At 33.5% G+C, this 13610-nt stretch overlaps 1 protein-coding gene across 1 annotated transcript in view; it reads left to right on the plus strand.

Annotated features, from left to right (window-relative positions):
• Window positions 1-13610, plus strand: part of KIF21A (kinesin family member 21A) — a 186970-nt gene that overhangs the window by 140938 nt on the left and 32422 nt on the right. Inside the window, exons 15-25 of the mRNA XM_010841621.1 lie at window positions 2200-2317; window positions 2662-2850; window positions 3288-3487; window positions 5484-5591; window positions 8691-8759; window positions 8853-9067; window positions 9211-9364; window positions 9873-10067; window positions 10477-10578; window positions 11348-11513; window positions 11994-12014. Of these exons, the coding sequence (XP_010839923.1) occupies window positions 2200-2317; window positions 2662-2850; window positions 3288-3487; window positions 5484-5591; window positions 8691-8759; window positions 8853-9067; window positions 9211-9364; window positions 9873-10067; window positions 10477-10578; window positions 11348-11513; window positions 11994-12014 (1537 nt within the window). The remainder of the gene's footprint in view (window positions 1-2199; window positions 2318-2661; window positions 2851-3287; window positions 3488-5483; window positions 5592-8690; window positions 8760-8852; window positions 9068-9210; window positions 9365-9872; window positions 10068-10476; window positions 10579-11347; window positions 11514-11993; window positions 12015-13610) is intronic.

Raw genomic sequence — 13610 nt, forward strand, 5'->3', positions numbered from 1 at the left:
TATGCATTTTGAAAACATTTTCTAAGGGATGATAGAGTACTAAGAGATAAAGTACTCTTTGATTTAAGACAAAGTTATTATAAAATAACCTTAAAATTGTATATTGATTTATTTTAACAAGAAGTGAAATTTTTATGCTCTTATACTTCATAATCACACAGTCTCTCTTTTTTATATTTATTCAGTGAGACTTTATTGCAAATTTTAATATGTGAAGTATTATAATAGAGGCAGGGCAAAATTAAATCATACTGCTAGGCACACTCCATAATGCTGCTGCTAAGTTACTTCAGTCGTGTCCGACTCTGTGTGACCCCATAGACGGTAGCCCACCAGGCTTCCCCGTCCCTGGGATTCTCCAGGCAAGAACACTGGAGTGGGTTGCCATTTCCTTCTCCAATGCAGGAAAGTAAAAAGTGAAAGTGAAGTCTCTCAGTCGTGTCCGACTCTTAGTGACCCCATGGACTGCAGCCTACCATGCTCCTCCGTCCATGGGATTTTCCAGGCAAGAGTACTGGAGTGGGGTACCATTGCCTTCTCTAACACTCCATAATATTGAGGGAAAAAGAAATATTCTAACTGACTTTTATTTTTTTGTTTTTTCTTTATTTTATTTTATTTATTTTTTACTGAAATGTGGTTGCTTCACAATATTGTTCATTTCTGCTGTACAGCAGAGTGAGTTAGTTATATGTATCCATATATCCACTCTTTTTTAGATATCTTTCCCATTTAGGTCACCATAGATCATTGAGTAGACTTCCATTTGGTATACAGTAGGTTCTCATTAGTTATCTGTAATATATATATGTCTATCCCTATCTTCCAAATCATCCCACCTCTCCTCACCTCCTCGGTAACCATACATTTGTTCTCTTCATCTATGATTCTATATCTGCTTTACAAATAAATTCATCTATATTATTTTTCTAAATTCCATATATGTGTATTAATATACTATATTTTTTCTTTCTAACTTACTTCACTCTATATGACATTCTGTAGACCACCCATATCTCTGCAAATGGTACTATTTTGTTCTTTTTTTATGACTGAGTAATATTCCATTGTATATATGTACCACATTTTTTTATCCATTCCTCTGCCAATGGACATTTAGATTGTCTCCATGTCCTGGCTATTACATATAGTGCTACAATGAACAGGGAGCCTGAATCTTTTTGAATTATGGTTTTCTCCAGATACATGCTTAGGAGTGGGATTGGTAGGTCATATGATAGCTCTATTGTTAGTTTTTTAAGGAACCTCCATTCTGCTGTCTATAGTGCCTGTGCCTATTTACATTCCCACCAATAGCATAAGCGAGTTCCCTTTCCTCTATACCTTCTCCAGCATTATTGTTTGTAGATTTTTTTCATGATAGCCACTCTGACCAGTGTGAGATTTTGCATTTCTCTGATAATTAGTGAAGTTGAGCATCTTTTCATGTGTTTGTTGACCTGTATGTCTTCTTTGGTGAAATTTCTATTTAAGTCTTCCAACCATTTTTGATTGGATGGTTCATTTTTTGATATTAATATTTAGCTTAATGAGCTCTTTGTATATTTTGGAGATTAATCCTTTATCAATAGCTTCATTTGCAAATATTTTATCCCATTCTTAAGGCTGTCTTTTTGTTTATGGTTTCCTTTGCTGTGCAAAAGTTTTTAAGTTTAGTTAGGTTTCATTTGTTTATTTTTGTTTTTGTCTTCATTAGTCTAGGCAGTTGATTGAAAAAGATCTTGCTGTGATTTATGTCAAAGAGTGTTTTGCCTATATTTTCCTCTAAGTGTTTTATAGTATCTTGCCCTATATTTAGGTTTTTAATACATTTTGAATTTATATTTCTGTATAGTGACAGAGAGTGTTCTAGTTTCATTCTTTTACATGCAGCAGTCCAGTTTTCCCAGCACCATTTATTGAAGAAATTGTCTTTTCCCACTGTATATTCTTGCCTCCTTTGTCATAGATTAAGTGGCTGTAGGTCTGTGGGTTTATTTCTGAACTTCCTATCCTGTTCCATTGATCTATATATCTGTTTCTATGCCAGTACCATACTGTTTTGATGACTGTAGCTGTGTAGTATAGTCTGAAGTCAGGAAGCCTGATTCTTCCAGCTCTGTTCTTTCTCAAGATTACTTTGGGTATTCGAGGTCTTATATTGTGCTATTAATAGACACTTTTTACATCACATTTTAGGAAGAAAGTCAAGAAGTGAGTGATCATGAAGATGAGGAAGAGGAAGAGGAGGAGGAAGAAGATGACATTGAAGGGGGTGAAAGCTCTGATGAATCAGATTCTGAATCAGATGAAAAAGGTATTTGTCCTTTGGTGCAAGGACAAAAATTTATTTTGGGAAATTGTTTAAAACATGACAGAAAGATCTTAGCACTCTCCATCTCATCCTTGTATGCCCTCCAAGACTCATGTTCATCTCTTATTGTAGTTAGTCATTATATGACTTCCATTTTTATTTGGAACCAGTGGTATTTCTTGTCCTTGACCAATGTGAACACTCTTTATCTTGTTGCCACTTTTTTAGTTTTGGGTATATTCAGGATATTTTCCTTACAGCTGCCAGGTGAATACTTGAATGTAGAGATGATTTTCATGCTTTGATTACAGCCTATCCAGTATTTTTATTTTTTTCTTTTATACTAGCCAATTATCAAGCAGACTTAGCAAACATTACTTGTGAAATTGCAATCAAGCAAAAGCTGATTGATGAACTAGAAAATAGCCAGAAAAGACTGCAGACGCTGAAAAAACAGTATGAAGAGAAGCTAATGATGCTACAACATAAAATTCGGGACACACAGCTTGAAAGAGACCAAGTGCTTCAAAACTTAGGTAAGAATTATATTTAATTCAAATTAAAGTTCAGAGTAAATTGTCACATTGGATTTTTATCTTCTCTTCCTTTACAGGAAAAAAAGTTATATTAGAAGTCACATTAAATGCTAATTTATCTGATTATGTTAAATATTACTGTTCATTTTTGTTTTTTCATGCTGGTATATGTCTAGGCTATTTTTTTTCCCCAAAGTTGTGGCTAATTGTTTTAATGCCTTGATTTATGCTGGGAACTTTTTTTAAATTAGAAAAATAAAAATTCAATGGCTGTTAAGTAAGAATCAATATTAAAAGAGAGAGTAATTAAAAGACACCCTGGCCTCCTGAGGTTTGTATTTGGGAGGTAGTTCTTCTCTAAAGTCATGAATTATAAATCTGTAAAATAAATATCTGTATCTCACAAAAACTAATGCAAATATTGTTTGGTCGTTTAGGCTCAATGGAATCTTACTCAGAAGAAAAGGCAAAAAAAGTGAGGTCTGAATATGAAAAGAAACTACAAGCCATGAATAAAGAACTGCAGAGACTTCAGGCAGCTCAGAAAGAGCATGCAAGGTTGCTAAAAAATCAGTCCCAATATGAAAAACAATTGAAGAAATTACAGCAGGATGTGATGGAAATGAAGAAAACTAAGGTATTGATTATATTTTCAATTAATGTTTGATGGTAATACTTGTGTCATTTGGGACCAAAAAAATTATTGTGGTTCTTTCTGTATTCTGTATTCTTTCTGTAACCTAGAAATGATGCACTTCCTTTTGGCAGTTAGTCGTTGTTTCCTATAGTTATCCATTATCAGAGTCTTTCTTTGAAATGGCTGAAAATCATGTGGTCAGTAGGACTTCTCTGACTTTAATGGATATTTATCTTTATTTTCTTAAAACTCTTACAGATTAGCAAAAGTAAAAATATTTCAAGCATGCAAAAAGTCAGAGATAAAAACAATGAACAATATATTCAGTGTCTAGTTTAAGGTATTAAATATTACAGATATGTACAAAACCTCCTATATATCCATTCCTGATCATAGTCTCCTTTCTCTTAGAGGTGGCTGTCTTGAATTTGGTGGTTATTGTTCCCATGCATAAAAAACTGCAAGTTTTTTTCCCTTCACCAAAGAGAGTATGTGAATTCTTATCTGTTATTGTTTTTGTTTTAGAATAGATTATTCTTAACATTTTGCCATGAAAATCAATGTAGTTTCCTTAGGAAGTGTGGAAATGATTGAAAAAGTAGTTAGGTTATTATGTTGTATAGTTGCTGATGACAACAAAAATACCAAAAATAACAAGTGCTTACTATAATGCCAGGCACTGTTATAGGCACAGTGTGGGTATAAACTCATTGAATTCTCAAAGAAATCCAATCCCATAGAAATATTCAGTTCAGTTCAGTCACTCAGTCGTGTCCGACTCTTTGAGACCCCATGAATCACAGCACGCCAGGCCTCCCTGTCCATCACCAACTCCTGGAGTTCACTCAAACTCATGTCCATCAAGTCAGTGATGCCATCCAGCCATTTCATTCTCTATCATCCCCATCTCCTCCTGCCCCCAATCCCTCCAAGCATCAGGGTCTTTTCCAATGAGTCAACTCTTTGCATCAGATGTCCAAAGTATTAAAGTTTCAGCTTTAGCGTCAGTCCTGCCAATGAACACCCAGGACTGATCTCCTTTAGGATGGACTGGTTGGATCTCCTTGCAGTCCAAGGGACTCTCAAGAGTCTTCTCCAACACCACAGTTCAAAAGCATCAATTCTTTGGTGCTCAGCTTTCTTCATAGTCCAACTCTCACATTCATACATGACCACTGGAAAAACCATAGCCTTGAATAGACGGACCTTTGTTGGCAAAGTAATATCTCTGCTTTTCAATATGCTATCTAGGTTGGTCATACCTTTCCTTCCAAGGAGTAAGTGTCTTTTAATTTCATGGCTGCAGTCAACATCTGCAGTGATTTTGGAGCCCCCCAAAATAAAGTCTGACACTGTTTCCACTGTTTCCCCATCTATCTGCCATGAAGTGATGGGACCAGATGCCATGATCTTATACATTAGAAAACCAAAGCCTGGAGTGGTTAAGTAACTAGTTCAAGGTCACACAGCTACTGATAATAAGTTAAATACCAAAAACTTATTCTAGTAATAAAACCCCTGGATTGAATATAAAAAGCTTAGAACAGTAAGTAATTTGATAGAAGTATTCATATGTTAAAAAGGGCTTCCCTGGTAGCTCAGAGAGTAAAGTGTCTACCTGCAATGTGGGAGACCTGGGTTCTATCCCTGGGTCAGGAAGATCCCCTGGAGAAGGAAATGGCAACCTACTCCAGTACTCTTGCCTGAAAAATTCTGTGGATGAAGGAGCCTAGTAGGCTACAGTCCATGGGATCCCAAAGAGTCGGACACGACTGAGTAACTTCACTGGTTCACTGGATTAATATGTTAGAAGTGTTTTCAAAATATAAATACATTAATCTTATGAAAATAAGAACTGACCATTTAACATGTTGCAAAACTCCACATTTTTTCTTGTTCAGTATTCAGAATCCTGAGTATACTTCCATACGTATGATTTATTTAATGAATATTGGAAAAGGGTAATCACAGTAGATATATTTACCTAATACTTTAGGTTCGCTTAATGAAACAAATGAAAGAAGAACAAGAAAAAGCCCGATTGACAGAATCTAGAAGAAACAGAGAGATTGCTCAACTGAAAAAGGATCAACGTAAAAGAGATGTGAGTGGGCCCACTTATGTAAAAATACTGTATGTCAATAATATTGTTTAATAAATGGAAGATATTTTTTGATAACTTTATTAAAAAAGGGACAATAAAGCATTTTTATATATGGAATTTATTATAGTATGTAGATTATAGTAATTCAACATAAAAGTTTATGAAAAACAGTATAATATTACTATAAGTTTTATTGAAGGCTTATCCTAGATGATCAGATGGAAGAAAGTGGCAAATAATAATTGATTATTTCTAGGGAGACCAAGGAAGTAGTTACAGTAAAATAGTGATTTTTAATGTGTTTCCAAAGACAGAGATTCTTATGAATGTTCCTTAACTAATAACCAGACTTCACTAGAAGAGACTTTACTAAGGGCTATACAAATTTTTGTATTCTTTGACCCAAGAATTATGTTTCCATGAACTCAGACTAAGCAAATAATTTAAACTAAGAAAAATTACATTACAGTATGTTAAAATCTTCACTTTAGGTTATTTGTAGTAATGAAAAATGTAAAACCAACTAAGATGTGTGACAGTAGAGGTGACAGTTAAATAAATCATAATTCATTCCATTTAAGGGTATTTATTCATCTGTTAACAATTAGAATTTGGAAATTGCATAGTAAAATGAAAAATGACTATGCTTTAACATTAAGTGTAAAGTAACATTTTATATATGAATGCTTATTTACAATGACAGAAAAATTTTAAAGATGCATATCAATATGCTAAATTTTATTGTATTAAAATTATAGGTTCTAGTTGATTGGATTTTTTCTTTCCAAATTTTTGACAATATAGTTATTTATGACTTTTTTTTTTTAAAGGAGCCATCATCTTCTTTACCACAATATCAATTAGGTTCCAGCCTTTGTTCCATTTTTCTCACCCAACTTTTTCTAAATTCTTCCTGAATAAAACATGAATATACAAGATATTTTAGAAAATAGAAATCTGTTTTGTGAGCTAAAGATGAAATTAGGGAGCTAGAGAATGACTAATAAGATAGAAAAATAAATATGTTAGTCAGATGACTCCCATATTTATAACTATATATATGTATTAATTTTCCCAAGATATTAATGTATTTTAATAATCAGTCTATTTTATCATTTTTAATACCTGGTGATTTTAGATTTTGTTTATGTCAGTACATTGTTACTGAAATCAGGTAGAATCATACTCTAGCATATGGTCTGTTCTTTTTTTCCTGCTTTTTAAAAAATTGATAAAACTCATATGCCATAAAACTCAGTTTTAACCTATAAAATTCAAATATTTAGTATGTTCACAAATTTGTACAACAATCACCATTCCATAACATTTTCATCACTCTGAAAAGAAACCCCAGACCAATTAGCAATTACTCCCAGTCCTCTCTTTCTCTGGCTCCTGACAGCAACTAATCTACTTCCTGCCTATGTATTTGCCTATTCTAGACATTTTGTATACGTGGAATCATACAATATGTAGCCTTTTGTGTCTGGCTTCTTTCATTTAGTATATTTTGAAGGTTTATCCATGTTATAGCATATATCAGTAGTACATTTTTTTTTTAATGACTATATGTACCAAGCACATTTTGCTAATCCATTCTTCAATTGTTGGGCATTTTGGTTGTTTTGACTTTTAGGCTATTTATTTCATTTTTAATGAAATTTTTTAGTGACAGGCATGATTTCCTTACAGTGTATGCTACCTACTTCTTTATTACTAAGTTGGACACAACGATTAAACAACAACAGCATATGATGTATAGAGAGATCAATATTGAACAATTAATTCCCAAGACTGAACTTTTGAATTTTATCCACACATATGATGTCTCTTTTCTGGCTAATCATATAAAAAGCTACCATTTCAGACTTTTTCCTCTCTTTAAATATGCCTTGTGTGCATATTCTACTCCTGTCTAAAGTGTTTCTTGTAATATTCAATTTGAACCCTTAGAGAACCAAATATGTTGTGTATGTCGTACAAAAATTATGAGTGAGCTTGAGATTTGATTTTTAATATGAAGAAATTAAATTTAGTAACAAGCTTGAAACTATAGGTTAATTTTAACTTTGGATAGTTCATTAATTTAAAAAGATTTATTAGTTTTTCTTCCCTGTCTATTATTGTATAGGCAAGGTGTCACAGTGATAAGACAGAGTCCTTTTCTCAACGAATTCCTATCTGATAAGAATATATATAAACTTGGAATGAATCATCTGTTTGAATTTGGGATGCACAACATAGAGAGCTATTTGTTACATCACAGAGTTGAAGTCCTAGAAGAGATGTTTGTGATCAAGTCCAAGTCCAAAGCTTTGCCCATGATCACAGAGTTAAATAAATGACAGAACCAGAACATGTTTTATTTTTAGTCCAAAACTATTTCCTAAATTATGTCCCTGTAAAATGGCTTAAAGTAATTAATAATTTTCTTTATCATAAAGACTACCTAGAAACAAATTGGTAGCCAGTTAATTTTATTGACCAATATAGTATTTTCAAAGTTATTATAAAGTGCTAATACAATTAATATATGTTCTCTCTATATTTAAACCAGAGTTTATAATTATTGTATACCTTGTATTACAAGGTAGTGTATTGAAAATATCTATTGAAAATATTCTAAACTGTGTTTCTTCCTGGTTGCCTCAGCCAGCAACCAAAACAGAAATGAGATATTTGTGAAGTGTTTAGGAAGATACTTGCATATAGTAAGCCCTTTATTGCTGCTGTGTTGTGTTTAGTCACTCAGTTGTGTCCTGCTCTTTGTGACCCCGTGGACTGTAGCCCACCAGCCTCCTCTGTCCATGGGATTCTCCAAGCAAGAACACTAGAGTGTGTTGCCATGCCCTCTTCCAGGGGATCTTCCTGACCCAAGGATAGAACTTGTGTCTCTTTATGTCTCCTGCAGCGGGAGATGGGTTCTTTAACTCTAGTGCCACCTGCGAAGTCCATAGTAATGGATGCAAGGTGATTATTAGCTCAGATGCTACTGAGAATTCTTACAGTTCCCAGTGAAATGGGACAGTGAAAATAAAGAAGTAAGAAGTATTTTATCTTTCAGTTTACTATTTTAACTTATTCAATATTATTTTATAGCATCAACTTAGACTTCTAGAAGCCCAAAAAAGAAACCAAGAAGTGGTTCTTCGTCGCAAAACAGAAGAGGCAAGTAGACCATTTGGAGGAAACATTCTGGCTTTGAAATAAATTATGTATTTCTATAGACTGAGAATGAGTCAGTCTCCATTGCTATTTCAGGTTACAGCTCTTCGTCGGCAAGTAAGGCCCATGTCAGATAAAGTGGCTGGGAAAGTCACTCGGAAGTTGAGCTCATCTGATACTCCTGTTCAGGACACAGGTTCCAGTACAGCTGCTGTAGAAACAGATGCATTAAGAGCTGGAGCCCAGCAAAAAATGAGAATTCCTGTGGCCAGAGTTCAGGCCTTACCTACACCCACGGCAAATGGAACCAGGTAAGCATGTTCTTCTGTTCCTACTGATGTAATCTTTACATCACTGAATGTTGGACTTAAATGAAAAACAGCTCATCATTTGGCATCACATAATCAAACAAGCACATAAGTAACTATGTTTGTATGTTTTTATATGATTATAGAAAAAAATATCAAAGGAAAGGATTGACTGGCCGAGTGTTTACTTCTAAAACAGCTCGCATGAAGTGGCAGCTTCTTGAACGCAGGGTCACAGACATCATCATGCAGAAAATGACTATTTCCAATATGGAGGCTGATATGAATAGGCTGCTCAAGGTGTGAAAAGTAGAGAGTAGATTTGCACTCTCTCAGCTGTTAATTTTTGTTTTCTACATTTGTTTGTTGGGTAAATTGAATACTTGCCAAGCTGTGTTTTTTGGGGGTGGTGGTGATTGCATTGTGTATGAATAGATGAACATCTTTTTTTTTTTAATTGTAGTAAGAACAGATGCCATGAGCTCTACCCTCTTAATATACATTTTAAAATGTATAGCACAGTGTTGTCAACTATAAGCACAGTGTTGTAAATAATTCTATAACTTACTCATCTTATATAACTGAAACTTTATATCCACTGAACAGTAACTCCCCATTTCCTCTTCCTCAATCCCCGGTAACCATCATTCTTTTTACTGCTTCTATGAGTTTGACTATTTAGATGCTTCTCAGAAGTGGGATCCTGCAGGATTTACCCCTTCTGTAACTCACTTATTTCATTTGGCATAAAGTTCTCAAGATCCGAGATGAACATAATTTCTTAAAGTCTAATCTGTTTTCTCAATAGCAACGGGAAGAACTCACAAAAAGACGAGAGAAACTTTCAAAGAAAAGGGAAAAGATAGTCAAGGAGAATGGAGAAGGAGATAAAAATGTGATTAACATCAATGAAGAGATGGAGTCATTAACTGCTAATATAGATTATATCAATGACAGTATTTCTGATTGTCAAGCCAATATCATGCAGATGGAAGAAGCAAAGGTTTGTAACTAAGAAAAATGTTTAATGAGAAGTATTTTTGTCATTAAAAGCACTTTAAATTTTTATATAAAGGGAATTTTTAATCTACAGTTTAATATAATTCTCAGGTTTTGCATGTATACCCTTCCTGCCTACTTTGTAGCTTTCTCTGCTGATTGTGTGATGTTATTTATCATTGATAAAACGTATATATCATTTATTAATCCATCTTGAATTCTTAACTGCTTAAATGTTTTATCTTTTAAACTAGACCATATGTTGCTTAGAGTAGGGATTTTTTTATGCTTTTCTGAGAAGTCTCATTAGCTAATCCAATAATATCAAATAAATGCATGAAGCAATAGGGTTTGTCTTCTGTTAAATACATTCAGCTCAAGGTAATGATACATCATATGCTGGTTTGATGCAGGAAGAAGGAGAAACATTGGATGTCACTGCAGTCATTAATGCTTGCACACTTACAGAAGCCCGATACCTTCTAGATCACTTCCTGTCAATGGGCATCAATAAGGTAAGATCTAACTACACTCTTACTGAAAAACCTAAGCCTTCGTTAATTCATTACAGTTTTGTTTATCTTTTTCTAATGACCCTTTCCTTTGTAATGAGGAAGATCATTTTACAATGGAAAGTGTTCCTTTTATCTTTCTTTAGAGTTAAGAAAAGACAGGAGTATTTACATCAATTCCATTAGCTTCTCATCTATTGCGCTTGTGTATTAGAACAGGTAAACAACTTAATCATTTCTTTTTTGCTTTAACAAAGGAAAAGGTAAAAGAAAAATCTCTTAGTGTGCAAACAAACTCAGTGTTATAATTTTGATTTAATAATGATTCTTTACAACTCAAAAAGTCAGGAAAAAATACATTTGCACTCTCCTTATCTTAAGCAATTTCTGCTTAAATGTTAAAGATGGTAATGATTTCTGACTCACCTTTTTTCTTCACATTGAGACTGTGCTATACCTTTAGTTTTGTTCTCTTGCTTAATCCTTACAGTGTATATGGAATAAATATTATTTGTATTATTTTGAATGTGAGGAAACTGAGGATCAAGAAGATTCTGATACTAGTCAGGAAGATTCCTCTGATACTAATAGCTAGCCAACATTTGCTCAGGGTCACTGAGTTTGCAAGCAGAAGAGCTAGGATGAATCAAGATCTATCTAATGTCAAATCTGACTCATATGCATTTGTCATTTGATACAGATCTTCATGTAGTTGATTCTGTTTTGTGTCATCTAAGATACATTTTTTTTTTTATTGGGGGGAATGTTATAGGGTCTTCAGGCTGCCCAGAAAGAGGCTCAAATTAAAGTACTTGAAGGTCGGCTTAAACAAACTGAAATAACCAGTGCTACACAAAACCAGCTCTTATTCCATATGTTGAAAGAGAAAGCAGAATTAAATCCTGAGCTAGATGCTTTACTAGGCCATGCTTTACAAGGTAATTTGGATTGAATTTTAGTTAAATACATTGCATGGTAACTTTGCTCTTTGAGTATGCTATACTCTACTTCTTTCCTCTATAGCTTGACTGAATAGATGCTGTATTTACTTATGCTTTTAATAATTATTCCTTTTTTAATTTGCATGTATAAATTTTGGGGGATATAATTATTGTCACTACAAGAAATGATTAGTAACTTAAAAATACTCACTTAGCATTATTAAGCAAATAATTTTTATGAATTAAAAAAGATCAACAATGTTTCTGAGTTGGTTGTTTAAATTATTAACCAAGCTTCATTACTTTATTCTGCATATCTAACTGTCTTAAAAATAAATGTATAAGTGTTTGCTATGGCATCTATTCTGCATATCTTATAAATGGTACATAATCTTGTTTTATGTGAGAGTTCTTAACATTGGATCTGTTTTGATTGGAGTATTGCTTTTTGTTTCCTTTTTGCTGTTATTTATACAGATCTAGATAGCGTACCATTAGGTAAGTATGTTTAGCTTTCTGTGTACCCTACAGCTGCATGAATTACTAATTGTTCATGTACACTAATTGTGGTACATCTTATTTAAAACATTTTTATTGACAGCCAGCTGGTTTTTGCATGATCTTTTTTGAAATGTATCTGTGACCACAAACATACTAAGTCTTTTGTCTTACACATTTCTTGATTTTTAAATTCTTAGATGTTTAAAGAAGTATAGTTTTCTTTTAAAGAAGTATAGTTTTCTTTTTTATTATTTGAACTTCAGTTTTGGCTCTAGTTTCATAAGCCCTTCTTTCTATTTCTTGTAGGAAAAAATGGGATATATATTCCTATTTAGTTTTTAAATCTATCTATGCATTTGTTATTTTACCCTCATAAATATCTTTCTGTGTTATATATCTTTTATATATAATGTCTTTGGTTTATTTTTGATAGATTCTCAGCTATTCTCAAATTTTATAGAATTAAGTACATATATTTTAATATTGTAAGTTGAATAAAGCTGCTGCTGCTGCTGCTGCTGCTAAGTCGCTTCAGTCGTGTCCGACTCTGTGCGACCCCATAGACGGCAGCCCACCAGGCTTCCCGTCCCTGGGATTCTCCAGGCAAGAACACTGGAGTGGGTTGCCATTTCCTTCTCCAATGCATGAAAGTGAAAAGTGAAAGTGAAGTCGCTCAGTCATGTCCGACTCTAGCGACCCCATGGACTGCAGCCTACCAGGCTCCTCCGTCCATGGGATTTTCTAGGCAAAAGTACTGGAGTGCGGTGCCATTGCCTTCTCCGTGAATAAAGCTATCCAAAGAATTTTACATGAATGGATTAAAATAATATTTATAATTATAATATGTTCAAGTTAGAAACAGCTTAAGAGATATTTGAGTGTTGAGATTTTCTAGCTCTTGCATCTATAATATTCATGTGAACTATGCTCACCCATGAATAATATCTGAGCTTCTCCTGGTAGTTATATATATATATGAAAGATCAGGAGTATCAGGGTGATTTTGCAATTCTCCCGAATGATTATTTTTGAACAGTTTTTATTTAAAATTATTTCAAAATCTGATCCTAACTTTTTTTCCTAATCACACAGCTGTCAAAAGTTTTGTAAAATATTTTTCTTGAAGGAGAGGAATGTAGCTAAAAGATTAATGCAATTACCTCTCTGGGTCATTAAACAGTCTATGGATCTGAATTTATTTTAAATGGTAGAATGTTACACAAATAAAATACTTGAGCTGTTCGATATTATTAGATCTTTCTTAGTTTGTCCTGTGTGTTAAATCTCAAAATAATATTTCCTTGAGATCAACTCAGTAATATAGATGTGGACTTTTAACCTGCTCAAGCTATAACAAAGACAGGTAGAAAAAATTTTGATTATATTAAAGAACCATGTTAAGGCTGCCAAAATTCCTGGAATATAATGAGAATTTTTGCCATTCCATATGTTATTAAGCATATTTCCTCTCCTCTTCCTCTTCACTCTCCTTCTTTTTTTTCTTCCCACCCCCTCCTCTGCCTTTTCTTTGTTCTTCTTCATCTTAGTGGCTCAACTTGCAGTAATAAGTTAATTCTTATTTAAGTCTATTAT

This window comes from Bison bison, unplaced genomic scaffold (genome assembly GCF_000754665.1).
Source record: "Bison bison bison isolate TAMUID 2011002044 unplaced genomic scaffold, Bison_UMD1.0 scf7180017864163, whole genome shotgun sequence".
Taxonomy (NCBI): Eukaryota; Metazoa; Chordata; class Mammalia; order Artiodactyla; family Bovidae; genus Bison; species Bison bison.